At 39.4% G+C, this 15,021-nt stretch overlaps 1 protein-coding gene across 5 annotated transcripts in view; it reads right to left on the bottom strand.

Annotated features, from left to right (window-relative positions):
• The window catches only part of Gpbp1 (GC-rich promoter binding protein 1), a 78,739-nt gene that overhangs the window by 37,840 nt on the left and 25,878 nt on the right, over positions 1-15,021 (bottom strand). For 3 of the 5 annotated variants that reach the window (XM_028884372.2, XM_028884364.2, XM_028884381.2), the window contains exon 3: positions 12,590-12,709. The exons of the other annotated variants lie outside the window; for them this stretch is intronic. In XM_028884372.2, coding sequence (XP_028740205.1) covers positions 12,590-12,652 — 63 coding nt within the window. In that variant the 5' untranslated portion in view covers positions 12,653-12,709. The remainder of the gene's footprint in view (positions 1-12,589; positions 12,710-15,021) is intronic. 5 annotated transcript variants of the gene reach the window in all.

Here is a 15,021-nt window from a genome sequence, read left to right as displayed (position 1 = left end):
GAAAGAACTGATTGAAAAAAATTATTCTCTAAGGAAGAAAAATCATCAATAAGCCTTGATTTTAAATGGCTTGAAGTCATTAATTTTTGAGACCATGCCATCTCATTACCTTTGCTGACAGAACATCTCTGACATGTGAGTTGTAATGGCTGCATAGACTTTCCAATGATCTAAAAGCTTCTTTTTCTGAAAGCAGAACTCCTAGTTGACCTTGAAGATATCCTATGGGTAACTCAAAAGGGCAAATGGCTTTGCACTTGCCTTCACAGCATCTTTCCCTACCTTTACACCTGAATTGCATCTCTGCTTAACTATGTATGTAGTCATGTTTGTCCTGAACTGGCTGTACAGACTGTCACAGTGAAACTCCCTCATCTCTTTTCTTCTCCTCAGATTAATGAGGACAAAAGGAAAGTAACCAAACCATTTGCAAGGCTCACAGGGGCATCATAGCTCTGTGCTCACGTATGTTCTGGTTGCCAGGTTTCGTAACACCCCATTATATCCTAGACCACTGGAGTAAAGCTTCAAGGTCCCCAGTCAATCTTTCTGCTTGCCACCTTATCTAAGGATAAAAGGAGCTTGACACTTACAGTGACTTAACATAGTTATTGGTTATATCCAATCAATTTCTTGGTATGCAGGCTTTCCAAATAAATCTTTTTACCTTTTCCCCCCAATAACCTGTCTTTGACTTGTCCTTCAGTTGGACGCTTTGGAGCAATAAGAGGTAACTTTGAACTTCTTTCTGATCCTCCTGTCTCCACCTAAAAGTCCATACAGGGGTATGCCACAATGCCCTGTCTTTGTGGTATGGAGAACTGAGCCAGAATGTACGTATGCTAAAAAAGTACTCCATCAACTGAGCTACATTCCCAATCCTTATGTAGATATTTTTAAATGAATGCAAAACTATTCAATTTCCTTAATACATGACTAAAATAAGGCAAAAAATAAGTAAAAATAAAAACAAGAATACTTAACAGTCATCAATGAAAACCTCTACCATAACTTTCCAATAAAAAACTTTCTGACACCATCTATTAATATCTATAATATCCAGGAGTGGTGTTATATGCCTTAAATCCCAGCACTATAGTAAGACAGAGTGATTTCAGTTCCAGGACAGAAAAGGCTAAAGAGACCTTGACTCAACACAAACAAAAATCTATAACTCTCCAATGCTGCTATTGGGTACATGTAGCTATTAGGCAGTTGAAATAACATTAGTTCACGTTAAACTTCATTGGTTCATATTTAAGTAAACTGGCTCATGGAAGGGTGACTACTGTATTGACAGTGAAGAATCTACATTCTTTACAAATAACTATCAAAGATCTAAGAGATGTGAAAAGAAAAACAGTGCCTCAGTAATTCTGAAGCCAAAGCCAGATGTGGTGACAAACACCTGTAATTTCTGCACTAGGGAGACTGAGGTAGACCAGCTTAGGCTATATGGTGAATTCAAAACCTGAATGGATTATACAGCAAGATCTCATCTCAAACAGAGAAGGAAAGAAAAAAACTAAAGTCAAAGTATAAGTTTGACAGCTTATAAAGTATAAGCTTAATTAATATCAAAATCCAATAAATAGAGCTGGGCATGGTGGTGCACACCTCTAATCCAGTGCTAGGGAGGCAGAGGCGCATCAGCTGTGAGTTCAAGGCCAGCCTGATTGTTGAGTCGAGGACAGCCATGGTTATGCAGAAAGACCATTTCAAAATAACAAAAAAGAGGGTGGAGGGTAAAGTTGTAGTAGGAGAGATAGCTAAGCTACTAAGAGCACTTAGCTGCTTTTATAGAGGACCATGGTTCAATTCCTAGCATCCACCTGGTGGCTAACACCCCCACCTGTTACTCCACTTCCAAGGTGTCCTAACAGCATTGAAGGCAGGCAAAATTGTGTGTTTCACATACATTATGAATTGAAGAGTGCAACAGCCATGCCATGACTGGAAGGCAGCATTTGGCTACACTCCCCTTCTTCCTCCAGTTCTTACACACTTTCAGTCCTTTCCTGCAAAATGTCCCCTGAGCCTTGAGGGGTGATATAATTTACCATGTAGGTCCAGAGTGAGAATTTTAAAAAAATCTTCAGTTTTTCACTCAACATTTGTTTTATCTGAGGTTTGGCTCTTTTAAAGACAAGGTCATGCTATAGCCCAAGTTGGCCTGAATCTCCTGGAAATCCTCTTGCCTTACCCTTCTGATTACAGGTATACACCACCAGACTCAGCTACATTCAACATTTTAGTTTGCTTGGTTTGTGAGACAGTCTCTCTGTTATGCAGCTTTGGCTGCCCTGGAACTCTACCAGGCTGGCTTCAAACTCAGAGATTCACCTGCCTCTGCCTCTGGAGTGCTGAGATTAAACTTGAGCTCCATCATGCTGGCCCTTACATTCAGTGCTTTGTCCCTCAAATAGTTCCTGAATGGGAGTAAGGTGGGATAAGGGGAAGATTATCTCAGAAAAAGAAGACAAAGTTTATCATTTATGATTGTAAACAGCACCTTAACAAACAAAACACATCTGGCATGCTAAGATGAAAAGGTATTGGTTTATCTATTAAAGATAACCACTTAAAAAAAATATATTCAACATCACCAGTTACATTTAGCTATGTGCTTATGAGTCACAGCTATTGTGAGGGACAATCTAGAATGGGACCAAAGAGTCTGTACATTCCCTGCTGGGAGCACCAAAAGCACAAGGTCTTAATCATTTTATATCCAAGCCCCTTCTGATGTGTGCTTATGCTGCAACTTTCTCAAGAATAAAGAATAGTTTCTCAAAGAATAGAACAAAAACCTATTGGACACATACCCTATCATCATTAACAACCCTCCTCCCCCCAAAAAAAAGGAAAAAAAAAAGTCCTCAAAACTGGAGTGACACGTGTCCATGAAGTAAGGTATTTGCATATGGGAATCGTAAGTCAATCTCTTAATCCTTCTCCCTCCAGCTCCCCTTCCCCTCCCAAAGGTTCTTCTAGATCTAAGTACTGGGCCTATAATGCACAAAATAACACCAAATACTGAGTTACTTTAAACATCCATGAATTGGTAATACATGACTCTACGCCAATCTTTTCTATACAGAGGAAGGAAGAGTGTATGTATCACTTCACATCTCCACCATGCAACACTTTTCCACAGTTTGGAGAATTCTGGCCTCCTGCTGCTGCTGCTGCTGCTACTGCTAATATTGACTGTAGCCTTAATTGCATGTTGTACAAGACAAATTAAACGAATTTGGTTTCAGCATCTATCAATCAATCAGCGTTTGACAGCCGAGAGTATGTAAGGGCTGAAGAGTAGTAGTTGGGAGAGTAAATCTACCATATGCCCACCCTGCGAATCCCCATACAAAATTTTTATGTGCCAAAAATGCAATGCTACTACTGCTTTCTGCATGGACCATTGCTTAGTCGTGTTTGAGAATGAACATCAAGGGTTAAGTAGTAGCCTCCTCTGAAACAAATAGGGTTTTTTTTGTTTTGTTTTGTTTTGTTTTGTTGTTTTGTTTTGGGGGTTTTGTTTGTTGGGGGTTTTCAACACAGGACTTCTGTGTAACCCTGGCTTTCCTGGATCTCATTCTGTAGACCAGGCTGGGCTCAAACTCACAGAGATCTGTCTGCCTCTGTCTCCTAAGTGCTGGGTGTGCACCACCACCACCCAACAAGAACAGGTTTATTAAAAACGTAGTTGATTCCCTAAATTCAGTGCAAAGGAAGCATCTATCTTAGCCCCTCTCCCTGTTAATCTCCAAAAGCCTTACTTAGGAAGCATGACAAACCAGAGCCTCTAACATTCATTTTTACTGTCTGCCAAGTCATCAGTCATACACTTGGGTCTTTATGTCTTCTCCTAACATCCCAAAGCAGAAGGCATGTTTATTTGCAAGAAAGAAAAAACCTTTCAAAGCCTCCTGAAAAGTTGCCAGTGCAGTAAAACCTAAGTAAGAAACATTAGACTAAAATGAGACACAGAAAGGTGGTATTCAAGAATGAAATTAAAATAATTCATATTAAATATTCATATTAAAAAATTCAAGATGGACTAAAGCATAGGTTAGTGAAAGTAGAGCACTTGCTTATTAGCATTTGATAGGCCCAGTCATAATAAATAAGAAAAGCAACACCCACAACAAAGTATGGATTAATCAAGGATACTAATTAGGAAACTAACATGAGATATAATATTAATAAACCCATAATTTAAAAAAAAACTATTTAAAATAGTACTAAGATACTATAATTTATTTAGGGAAATACATGTAACAATAAAAAAGTAATTTGACTTTAAAAACACTATGGCTGGGCTGTGGTGGTGTGAGCCTTTAATCCCAGCACTCGGGAGGTAGAGCCAGGCAGATCTCTGTGAGTTTGAGGCCAGCCTGGTCTACAAAGTGAGTTCCAGGACAGGTACCAAAACTACACAGAGAAACCCTGTCTCAAAAAACCCAAAACACTAAAGATAACATACAAGACTATATATGCCTCTGTATATATTTCACCAATCCATACTAAGAAAAGTAACAAAGAGTATAAACAAATAGATCACGGAAACAAAAACCCAATGTCTAAGACAAGATGGGAAATGGACTGTGAAGAAGTAAATAGTAAGGACATGTTGACTGTATAGGTAATGTTCCATTTCCAAATTGAGGCAAAATGTTTAGGATACTACTGTGTAGGTGTTTGTAAGCTTACAAATTTCATTAAAACCTTTTGTATAATATGTTTCAGAACACTCAAACGGAGCTAGGGGTGTCAATTACTGACAGAGTACTTTTTTTAACAAAGCTACTTTTAATACTTTGGGGTGTGCCCAACAGGAATAAAGAACACTGGGAAGAGGTAACCTCCTCACCCCCAGAAGCGACCCAGGGGGAAAGAGGCTACCTGAGGGGAAGGAAGCACTAAAGGAACCTGCTGCAGACTCAGGGCCAAGGGAATGCCATCGGTGCTGGGGCCTGGGAGCTGTACTACAGGAGGAAACTCGAGCATGGCGGGCCTGGCTCCAGGCACACAGGCGCAGGGCAAGAGGGTTGGACACAAAGCCACGAGGCTACTTGGGTTCCTCCTTCTTCTCGTCTGCCTTTTTCTGCTGCTGCCGCATGATCTCCGAGTCCTCTGCTTGCGGGCGGCAGCAGAAAGCCCATCATCTTGAGTCTCTCTGCTTCTTCTTCTGGCAGGCGAGCTCTCGCTTTTTACCGCGGGTCATGCGACAGCAGCAGCTCCGACCTGCCTCTGTTGCGTCCCCTCGTTCGGGCGGCCGTTGCAGGCCCAGAGTACTTTCTTAGCATGCATAAGATCATCGTTTCAAGCTCCAGAACCACCCCAGCAAAAAGACAAATCTTTTGGGGTTTTTTTTGTTGTTCTGTTTTTAGAGACAGGTCTCTGTGTAGAATTGGCTGTCCTGGAATTCGTTCTGTATAACAGGCTGACCTTGAACTCAAGATCCACCAGTATCTGCCTCCTAGTACTGGGATTAAAGGCATGGCACCACAACCCCTGGGCAAAAGGACAAAAAGGGGGGGGGGGCAAATCTTAAAGTATCTACAGGAACTTATGCAGCTCTAATACTTTAGAAAAAACTATTTCTCGTCTCCTAGTCTGTTTCCCTATTTATAAAAGGGACTCTAGCCAGGCGGTGGTGGCGCACGCCTTTAATCACACACAGCACTTGGGAGGCAGAGGCAGGTGGATCTGAGTTGAGGCCAGTCTGGTCTACAGAGCGAGATCCAGGAAAGGCACAAAGCAACACAGAGAAACCCTGTCTTGAAAAAAAAAAAAAAAAGACTCTACAGAATACCTAAACACTGAAAAAAATCAATCGTTTAAGCAGCCCAAGCAAGACTGTTCTCTAAAACAGACCATATTGTAGGACACAAAACAAGTCTTAACAAATACAAGAAAAATCAAAATAACTGATTACATTCTAGCTGACCATAAAAGACTAAAACTAGAAATTAATAAAACCAACTTAAAAAAACGCAAATTCCTGGAGACTGAACACTACTCTTAAAAGATGAATAGCTCATTGAAGAAATGTGGAAGGAAAAATTCGTAATTCCTAGAACTAGGAACTGGGGGTATAACTCAGTTGGTAGAGTACTTGCCTATCACCATCATCATGTGATCCCTAGCATGCCCAAATTGGATACAGTAAAGCGTGTTTACGGTCCCAGGACACAGGAGGTGGAAAGAAGAAGGCCAAAAGAAAGTAAGGTCATCTCCTCAGCCAATATGCCTTCAAAAACAAAAACAAATCTAGGATACCTCAATAAAACAATTTATATAAACACACCAAAAAAAGTCTACATAGAACAATGTCCCACAAAGATACTTCAATGAACTCTACCAGTCTGACTGAATTTCGGATCTGCTTATCCTACAAAAGATGCATTAGACTCAATGTGAGCTTATACTGCTTATATTGCTTTTAAATAGTCTTACTAGATAACCACTGCCATGAAAGAACAAATGACAGGCGGACTCAGTGTAATAGACCACACTGGGAAATGAAAACAGAAGACTGTAAATTGGAAGCCAGCCTCAGATGCAAACCAAGCTGGGCTACAAGGTAAATTTGAAGCCAGTCTGGGAGATAGAGAGATCTTGCATTTAATTAAAATAAATAAAATCTCAAAGTGGTAATGATACTCTTGACAGCCACAGAAGAATATTAAAATACAAATGTGGTATTCACCTCTAGTAGAATTTCATCATAATTTTTTATTGTTTTGTTTTAATTTTCTACAACCAACATGCCTTTTTGCCCCCCTTTCTTGCTTTATTCTTACAAGGCTGGAGACTGAACCTAGGGCCTGTGCATATTAAGCAAAAGGTCAATAACCCAATTACAACTCTAGCTTATCCACCCTTTATTTAACACTGCACTCTTGGGATCTTCTTTTTTCTAACACTTAGTACTACGATAGCTACAGTAGCCTGTTTATAGAAATTACTTACCTCTTCTACATTAGAGGAGTAGAATGAGACAGGGTCTCTCGATGACCTGGAACTCACCAATTAGGCTGGGCTAACTCAGTGGGACCCAGGGATCCAAACTGGGACTTGTCTCACTAGCCCCAGAGCTAGGATTAAAGGCACAGACTAACATTTTTTTTTTTTTTAAATGTGAGTTCAGGGATGAAACTCAGGTTCTCCTAAGTCCCATGCCAAGCCTTTTACCTAGAGTCATCTTATCTGACCAGGTCAAAATGGTTTGGTTTTGTTGTTACTGTTTGAGACAGTCTCACTATATACTCAAGCTGGCCAGGAGCACAACTTGTGGCATGTAGTCCACACTGACCTCAAACTCAGAGATTCACACCTGCCTCTACTTCCTAAGTGCGAAAATTAAAAGCATGTGTCACGACACCTTACCCAAAATGTTACTCTTACTGCAGGCCATATCCAGATCAGCGAGAGATAAGTGAAGGTGCTTGTTGCCAATACTGAAAATCTCAGTGGGCCCTCGGACCCCGCATGGTAAGAGAAAACAAATTCAAAAGTTGGCCTCTGACCTCCACATGTGCAACATCGAAAACACGGGGGGGGGGGGGGGGGGGTGTTGGTGGTTAAGAGTACCTGCTGCTCTTTCAGAAGACCCACATAGTAGCTCACAATCATCTGTAACTCTAGTTACAGGGGATTAGACACCCTCTTCTTGACTCTGTGGAAACCATGCATGCACATGGTACACAAACTTACATAAAGACTAAATACTCACACATATAAAATAACTTTTAATGGATTAATTCAGAAAAAAATTTAAAGCATTGGTTTAAAGAATCACAAAAGTTATGCACTGGTGCACAAACGCAAATGAAACTTATTTCATTAGATCTATACACACGTAAAAATGCTGTGTCAACTGTCCTAAGGCACAGGCATAACCAGATGCATGTAGTTTGTATTCTGACCACATGATGGGGCTAAAACACTACATGTCTCAGAAAGGCATGTAAGGACAGTTATAACATTATCATCCTTAATTCATCTATCTGTACATCATTCTGAACTAAAACTGAGAACTATCATTATACTGAAGGAAAGAATGGTAAGCCGGGCAGTGATGGCCCACACCTTTAATCCCAGCACTTGGGAGGCAGAGGCAGGCGGCTCTCAGTGAGTTCAAGGACAGCCTGGTCTACAAAGAGAGTTCCAGGACAGCCAGGACTGTTACAGAGAAATCCCTTCTTAAAAAAACCAAAAAAACCAAAAAAAAAAAAACACCATGGTAAGTCATGTTTGTTCCATTTACTTAAGACAACATTAAAAGCAGAGACATACATGATACAAAAGTCCCAGCAGAGAACAAGCAGTTACAAACAGAAATCTAAGACATGATTTTTAAGATGAAAAAATAAGCTGAGAGGTTATAATTTTAAAAAAGAAAGAAATCACTATAGGCAGGAGTGGCGGGCACAGGTAGAGGCAGGCAGATCTCTGAGTTCGACGCCAAGTCCAGCCTGGTTTACACAGTGAGTCTCAAAACAGCCAGAGCTACAGAGATCCTGTCTCCAAAAATAATATTAATATTAATAATAATAAATTACTGTACTATTTTATGTGTGTATATATATATCTCACATCACAAAAAGCACAAGCTTGTAGCTGTCTCTTTAGGGCACTGGTTCTCAACCTATGGATCTCGACCCCTTTGTCAAACCTCTATCTCCAAAAAATATTTACAATACAATTCATAACAGGAACACAATTACAGTTATAAAGTAGTAATGAAAATAATTTTATGGCTGGGAGTTACCACGACATGAGGAACTGTATTAAAGGGTCCTTCTTTAGGAAGGCTGAGAACCACTGCTTTAGGGGAAGACCAAAAAAAATAAAAATAAAAAACTCAATCTTAAGAATTTAGACTGATGATCACTCAAATTGATGACTACTCAAGAAGTAACATGTTTGGTTAGAAAATATGGAGCTAACTTGCGTGTCAAGAGTCTGTAAGCTCAGCTACTAGAGAGCTGAAACAGGAGGATCACATAAATTCAAGGGCTGGTTGAACTACAGAGAATGTTTGAAGCTAGCCTGGGCAACTTGGTGAGGTTCTGTCCCAAATAAAAAGCAAGGTGCAGTGTCACACACCTGTAATCCCAGAACTTAAGAGTTGGAAGAATCAGGTTCAAAAGTTCAAAGGTCATATTCCACCACACAGAGATTCAAAGGTCAATCTGGACTACATAAGACCCTATCTATCTTTAAAAAAAATAAACAAATAAATAAATAGTAAAAAGCTCAGTAGCAGTGTTTAGTGTTTGCCTGACAGGTTAGGCCTAGCTTGGGATGGAGAGTAACCTACACTCAACTCAAACAGAATCAGAATCTATCTATCATCATGATGGTCTATATACATACTGAATCTAGAAAAGCACTAAGAGTTTACTGTACTTTAACAGTCCTCAGCCCTTACCCTGGGTTATTAATACTTAAATAATGATAAACTTACAAACTTTTGTTAGGGCAGTTTCACTTTCCAAATACTCTTTTGGTAGTCGTAAGACTCTTTTACAAATAAAATAAGCCTTATGTTCCTTTACACAAAATGGTGAAAGGAAATAGAAATGCATATAGACTCCAAAGTTAGTCTTTGGGCATGGGAGAGGCTGCCTATAAACTAGATAGGTTAGAGCAACAGGGGTCTGAGCAGCACAGATTGTAGTAACTATGCATGGGGAAACAAGAAGGAGAACAGTAACACAAATTCATCTGGGTTGAAAGTGATAGAACACACCTGTAATCCCAGCACTTGGAAAGTAAACAGGAGTATAAAAAAATACATGAGACCTTGGCTTAAGAAATGAAAATTTGCCAGAAGGAAAAAAAAGAAAGAAAATTGGGGGGACTGGAGAGATGGAGATAAATCAACAGTTAAGAGCACTGGCTCCTCTTCTAGAGAACCTAGGTTCAATTTCCAGTACCCTATGGCAGTTCACACCTGGTAACTCCAGTTCAGGGTTTCTGACACCTTCATACAGATATACATGCATGCAAAACACCAATGAACATGAATGTGTGTGTGCATGTGCGCACACACATAAAAGAAATGAAAACTTTGCCAGTTGGTGGTGGCCCACAACTTTAATCCCAGCACTCAAGAGATAGGCAGGCAGATGGATTTCTGTAAATTCAAGGCCAGTTTGGTCTACAGAGCCAGTTCTAGGGAAGCCAAAACTACACAAAGAAACCCTGTCTCAAAAGAAAAAGAAATTAAAAATTTTAAAAATAAATAAATCTTTGCCGATCTAGTGAGAGTCTCCTTTCCTAACAATTTTTGTTATAGTCTTACAATCTACAAAATGGAATTTTTAATCATTTTCTCTAATTCCAAAAGGAATTGTATGCCAAGAACATAGAACATAGAATAAAGTCTGGTTTCACATGAATTAACTATATAAAAATATGTGAGCAAGTTAACCTTCCAAAAAACCTACAAAAGACAGTAAGCTTCAATGACCACTAAGATTCACCTTCAAACTAAATTCTATTGCCTAGGGAAGTAGGCTCAACCCATTTTAAAGGAACAAATTTCCAAACTAAAATCATACTCATGAGAGCTATTTTTAATAAACTTTTTTTTTTTTTTTGGTTTTTCGAGCCAGGGTTTCTCTGCGTAGCTTTGCGCCTTTCCTGGAGCTCACTTGGTAGCCCAGGCTGGCCTCGAACTCACAGAGATCCGCCTGGCTCTGCCTCCCGAGTGCTGGGATTAAAGGCGAGTTAATAAACTTTTTAAAAACTACCTGTACACCTAAAAGTACTAGATGGCTACCTCATGACGGTAAAGGCTCAGATGATCAAGACTCATTGGATTTCTCTACACTGCAGAAGTAGATGGATTAAGTCAGATGGATTGTTTCTGGTTATCATCTCTATAAGCTACAATACTTAAGATTAATTTGAAATTGTTTCTTTTATTCTTTCTTTCTTAGTGAGACTTAAAAGAGGGAATCTTAGAATAAGTTAGTTGTTAAAATAACTTTAAATATAAAGGACAGCAGAAAACAAATTAATAATTTAATAATTTAATAATAAAATTTCATCTCCACTATGAGTATATTTACTACATGAAGTATATCTGGTCTCTGTCCCTGTACCTGGTCACAGACCTCCTAAAAAGCTGTGGAAATCCCTAAGTGGTGGGATTACTTACTAATAAGCTCCTTTAATAACTCCAGAGTTTATGCTAATGTAATTAAGACAGCCCATAAGACAGCCTGGGAAAGTTCTGAAAGGCCTTCTCAGTAATACACACTAGTCATCTATATCCTTTAAGGCTAGCAAAGCAAGTATTTCCCTGAGTTCTGTTAGCCATCCCTCTGCAACTGCAAACAACGATTCTGTCCAACTGCAACTGAAGAGGTTATATTCCAAGTGATAATTATGAAACCAGGGTTCTTTTTCTCTGCCCCTCCCCATTCACAACTGAATGATCTATTTCAGGTTTTTCAGACCAAGAATATTGAGACCCAAATTTTGCTACTTAATAGATTTTTACAATGGTAAGAAGCAGTGCTCAAAGGAACTCTTCAAAACACAGCATGAGAAAGTTTAAAATTAAAGGATCATCCATCAGAAATAATGGAGGGTTTTTTGTTGTTGTTTTTGTTTTGTTTTCCTTGGAGACAGGGTTTCTCTGTGTAACAGTCCTAGCTGTCCTGGAACTCGTTCTGTAGCCCAGGCTGGCCTCGAACTCACAGAGATCCACCTGCCTCTGCCTCCCAAGTGCTGGGATTAAAGAAAGGCATGCACCACCATGCCCAGCCAATGGAGATTTTTAGTGGGAGGTGTGGGGAGGAGACAAGAGGGTGGTGGCCACTCTCAACAAATAGCACTAAGCTAAACCAATAAGGCAGCTAGCACAGAGAGAACAGGGAAACAAGAGACTTCTTTTTGGAGGTCAGAAAAACCTCAAAGACTGACCTCAAAAACCACCTTTTATCTAATTAAATTGAGTCAGAACAAGGAGCAATTTGTGCCCCAGGGCATTGTTGAAAACAACACAGCAACCAACCAGCAATTAATGGGACCCAGCAGAGAGTTGTGATATCAAAGACAGCTTTACAGAATAACCAGTGTCCATGTCCTTTACTATGGAATACAATCCTTTCACTTTCCCTCTGTCAAAAACAAGAGGTCAATAATTGAAATTCATGGAATCTAAAATATACAACATTCATGAAATTATGATCAAATTAAATATTTGGCCAAGTACTCTACCAACTAAGTATCTCATGTATGCTAAGGTATCATTACTACTTAGCAGTAAAGTAACAAAAATTATTTTTAAAAAATAAGATGAGAAGTTCAAACATCTGACTTAAAATGCATGGCCTCTCAACAATGCAAAAACCATCTTGAACAAAGACAACATGGAAACTGCCTTCACTTTTCTCCTTACACTGTGTCTTCAACCCAGGGACTTGGGAAGGTTAAGGAGGTCCTCTACCAAGGAGCCACACTCAACCACAGCCCAAGTCTTCACACTTTGGTTAAATCTGTGTACATCATGAATAAAATCAAGGCAGACAGAATGGCACAGAGATTCAGGGTGGAAAAGTACCTTTGTTGATGATGGCGGAGTAGGAAAATTAAGCCAGGCTGGAGCAAAGTCATGCTGCGCCATTTAGGTCCAGTCTCTCCAACTCAGTGAAACAAGGCTTCAACACCTCATGGCAAGTCCCTGTCATATAAAAAAAAAAAGAAAGAAAGAAAGAAAGAAAGAAAGGAAAAGAAAAAAGAAAGAAAGAAAAGGGAAGAAATTAGATCTGTAGTTTCTAACCAAAATTACAACTTTATGCTTTATCTCCTTTAAATTACAATTGGCTGGGCATGGTGGTGCATGCCTTTCAGCTCAGCAATCAAAGCCAGCCTGATCCATAGCAAGTTCAAGAACAGCTGACTCCCTAGAGAGACCCTTCTCAAAATGGGGGAAAAAAGTAAATTACACTGACCAAACTGTAAGATTCCATCTGCAACTGCTAAATCACAATTATAGGAGACCATTGTTTTGAACTAAGTTCCGGAAGTAGATCCCAAACTAAAATAAAAACAAAGTTTCCCACACTAAAGTTCTACATGACTCATCTCAAAGTTACTTATTGTCCAAAATTAAAACAAAAACAAAAAAAATCAAATAGCCAACTTTTCTAAACAGATCAGTTTCAAACACCATATTAATGTTCCTCTACTTTCATCCTTGCCCCCAAAAAAACCTGAAGGAACATGACAGTAACCAAGTGATTGTCTATTACTGTTTCCCTGTCCCCTCTTTAAAAGATTAACTTTGAAAGTATCAAACCTTTTGTTTCCTTCTTCAGCTCTTACATCTATAGAACCTATTTACATTGAGTTCATCAGAACATATTTTATAGAAAAAGGCTTCCCAATTTCTAGAAGAGCAAATAAGGCCTAGTAAGATCTTCAAATTTGTAAATTCCTCTTTTCACATAATGAAATTCTAGTTATTAAAAAGATCAGTTGCATTGTGGAATAGATGGCTATAAGAAGCAAGAATTGGGGGGCTGGAGAGATGGCTCTGAGGTTAAGAGCACTGACTGCTCTTCCAGAGGTCCTGAGTTCAATTCCCAGCATGGTGGCTCACAACCATCTGTAATGAGATCTGGCACCCTCTCCTGTCTACATAATAAATAAATAAATCTTTTAAAAAAAAAAAAAAAAAAGAAGAAGCAAGAATTGTTTGAAGTAACAGTAATTACAAAACTATGGAAAAAGTCAAACTATACCCTTTAAACCAGGGCAAATTTTTTAAAAAGTTTACCTCAATAAAGCTTTTTTTTTTTTTTTTTTTTTTTTTTTTGGTTTTTCGAGACAGGGTTTCTCTGTGTAGCTTTGCGCCTTTCCTGGGTCTCGCTCTGTAGACCAGGCTGGCCTCGAACTCACAAAGATCCGCCTGCCTCTGCCTCCCGAGTGCTGGGATTAAAGGCATGCGCCACCGCCACCCGACAATAAAGCTTATTTTTAATGACAATCAGAATTATTTCTAACATAAAACTGTGTGACTTGCATGGTACAATCTATAATGCCGGGACACACACACCACACACACCCACACACACAGGGGGCTGCTCATATATCTGTGCATCACACATGTACCAGTGCTCAGGAAGGCCAAATGAGGGGACTGGATACCTTGGGACTGGAACTGTGCAGATGGTTGTGGGCCATCATTTGGGTGCTGGGAATAAAACCTGGGTATCTCTGGAAGTGCAGCAAGTACTCTCAATCACTAAGACATCTCTCCAGTTCTGTGATATAGTCTTACCCAGGTCCCCAAAAAGAATTTTAAATATAATCAACTGACAATATTCAGAACACTCAAAACAATATTATAAGAGTAGCTGGGCAGTGATGGTACACACCTTTGATCCCTGCACTGGGGGGCAGAGACAGGTGGATCTTTGAGTTCAAATCCAGCCTAGTCTACAGAGAGAATTCCAGGACAGCCAGGGACAGAGAGAGAAATCCTATCTCAAAAAAACCAAACAAAAAATTTAAAAAGGGATGTATGTAAGAAGTAACACAAGAACTCCACATGACAAGATATTTTAAAGGGTCATGAAACTAAAAGAAAAACCTGATTAATCCCTCTTTTGGTCACTTGCTTTTTACAGCCAATATTAAGGTCACCTAGCTAAGCAATACAGTCTCATTAGTTTTGCTATACATACTACCTCTGACATACTAGTCAGGATGGTAATAGCTACCTCATCAATTTTTTAGCAACTTGAAGGTAGCTTAAATCAATTAATGCCACCAACCTTTCACTTTGGCTACAAAGTTGCCTGATGACTGTTGATTTTTGACATAAGAAAGAAAAATCCCTATTTTCTATACTTGGTCCTAAAGAGAACCACTACTTTATTTCCAATCACCTTTATCTACATCTCAAATCACCCAGAGTACCTTGATCCCATAAATGCCTTAAAAGCTGTCCTCAGAGAGCTAAATGAGACTTCAATCTCCCGTGTTTGA

The sequence above is a fragment of the Peromyscus leucopus genome, chromosome 11, assembly GCF_004664715.2.
Source record: "Peromyscus leucopus breed LL Stock chromosome 11, UCI_PerLeu_2.1, whole genome shotgun sequence".
Lineage (NCBI taxonomy): Eukaryota > Metazoa > Chordata > Mammalia > Rodentia > Cricetidae > Peromyscus > Peromyscus leucopus.
The sequence above is the reverse complement of the archived record's forward strand: the minus strand, read 5'-3'. Positions and strand labels throughout refer to the sequence as shown.